The following is a 1,663-nucleotide window of genomic DNA, read 5'->3' on the forward strand; positions in this document are numbered from 1 at the left end:
CCCATGTGGGAGACCTGAAAGAAGCTCCTGGCTCCTGGCTTTGGATTGTCACAGTTCCAGCCATTGCAGCCATCTGGGGAGTGAACTGACAAATGGAAGACCTCTCTGTCTCTACCTCTCTCTGCAACTCTTTCAAGTATATAAAATAAATCTTTTAAAAAAAGATTAATACATTTGATTCACATTAACATATCAAAACATGAATTATTTTAAATGGACTACCTAGTTCAACTCAAACTAGCCCCATTTCCAGTGCCCCATGGCTTGTGGCTTCTTTTCCTCATATAAAACTTGATGGAGACTCCTCTGTTGAAGATGATGTCAGATCAGCCACTGAAAGCTCATGGACAAAAGGTCATTCTCATATTTGAAAGGATGGAAGTCAGTTTGACAATAATTTTGTTATTTTTCATCAGAAAAAAGGGGCAAAATGTTGGGTAGCATGATGATAAAATTCCACCAACACCCTCCAACCTTGCATTTTTCTCAGATGCATAAAATCCATAAAGGGTCAAACAGTTGTTTGACAAATAAAAGAACACAAAGCAAAATACCATCCAAAGGATTGTGTGGGTGGCTTTGATTTCTGGAGACATCTTGGAAGAGAGACTGAAGTTGTGAATGTGTTGGGCCTTCCTGCGGTGTCTGTAGAGGATCCACACCATGTAGAGGCTGGACCAGATCATCAGTGCCAGGAACACTACATCATGAATCACTATGATACTTATAAATGACCTTGATTCATACTCTCCGAGCTCCCGGGTTTGACAGTGTGCATTTACATATCCCTGACCAACTACAGTGAAATTCAATTTGGCTCTTACACTTTCAATGACGTGGATGTAGATCAGCATGTTGATGACCCAAAAAAAGAGTAAAGATGGGAAAATCCACTTGGAGAGTTTAGATTTCAGTCTTGCCCATTTAGAATGACTGGGACTGACAGTGATGGCCTGAAATACACTTAGGAGAAAGGTAGTACATATGGAAAGACCTCGAATCACTCTGGATACATACAGAAATGTTTGACAACCAATATCATCAAAGAAATTTTTGACTCCAAAGGATGACATGAGTTCTGGTATTGATGGGATTATAATGGTTGAAATATTGACCACTGTCAGGTGCATGAAAATCCAATCTATGGGTTTCTTCAGATGAGGCTCAATTAGGAATGTATATGTGTATATAATGAAGAGCAGTGAGTTTGCCATGACACCAATACAAATCTGACATATTAGAATAAAGCTATAAATTGCGTCACTTGTAAACATTATCTCAAGCATGTTTAGATGTTTTAATTAGATTAATTTGGCTTCCTCTAAAAATACATAGACTGTATTGTGAAATTATAAAAAATGGAATCTGTTGAAGAATATGATGATTAGCAGATCTGAGATACAGGTGGTGAAATGTTCAAATCTTCTATATTTTAGGCCCAACTATGCTATTTCCAGGGCCTGGTCTTGAGGCATCCTTTGACCTCAGAGTACAGTTATGTGTGATATGAAGACAGTGGACATCAAATGCTCACATCCTACATCCTTGTCTATGGAATGAGGATGTCTTGGCCTGTGGAAATGAAGAATCTGCATGCGATTTTTTTCTTCAGAGTACTAGAGTCCTTAGTATCTCTAAACCTAAGTGCACAGTCTCACCTTTC

General features: G+C 38.6%; 1 protein-coding gene across 1 annotated transcript; it reads right to left on the minus strand.

Annotated features, from left to right (window-relative positions):
• Window positions 1-341: 341 nt before the first annotated feature.
• Window positions 342-1,214, minus strand: ORYCUNV1R1522 (vomeronasal 1 receptor oryCunV1R1522). The gene is given in 1 exon segment (NM_001167211.1): window positions 342-1,214. A coding segment is annotated over 1 exon segment (873 nt).
• Window positions 1,215-1,663: the final 449 nt, after the last annotated feature.

The sequence above is a fragment of the Oryctolagus cuniculus genome, chromosome 18 (genome assembly GCF_051225735.1).
Source record: "Oryctolagus cuniculus isolate XC-2025 breed Fujian yellow rabbit chromosome 18, ASM5122573v1, whole genome shotgun sequence".
NCBI lineage: Eukaryota > Metazoa > Chordata > Mammalia > Lagomorpha > Leporidae > Oryctolagus > Oryctolagus cuniculus.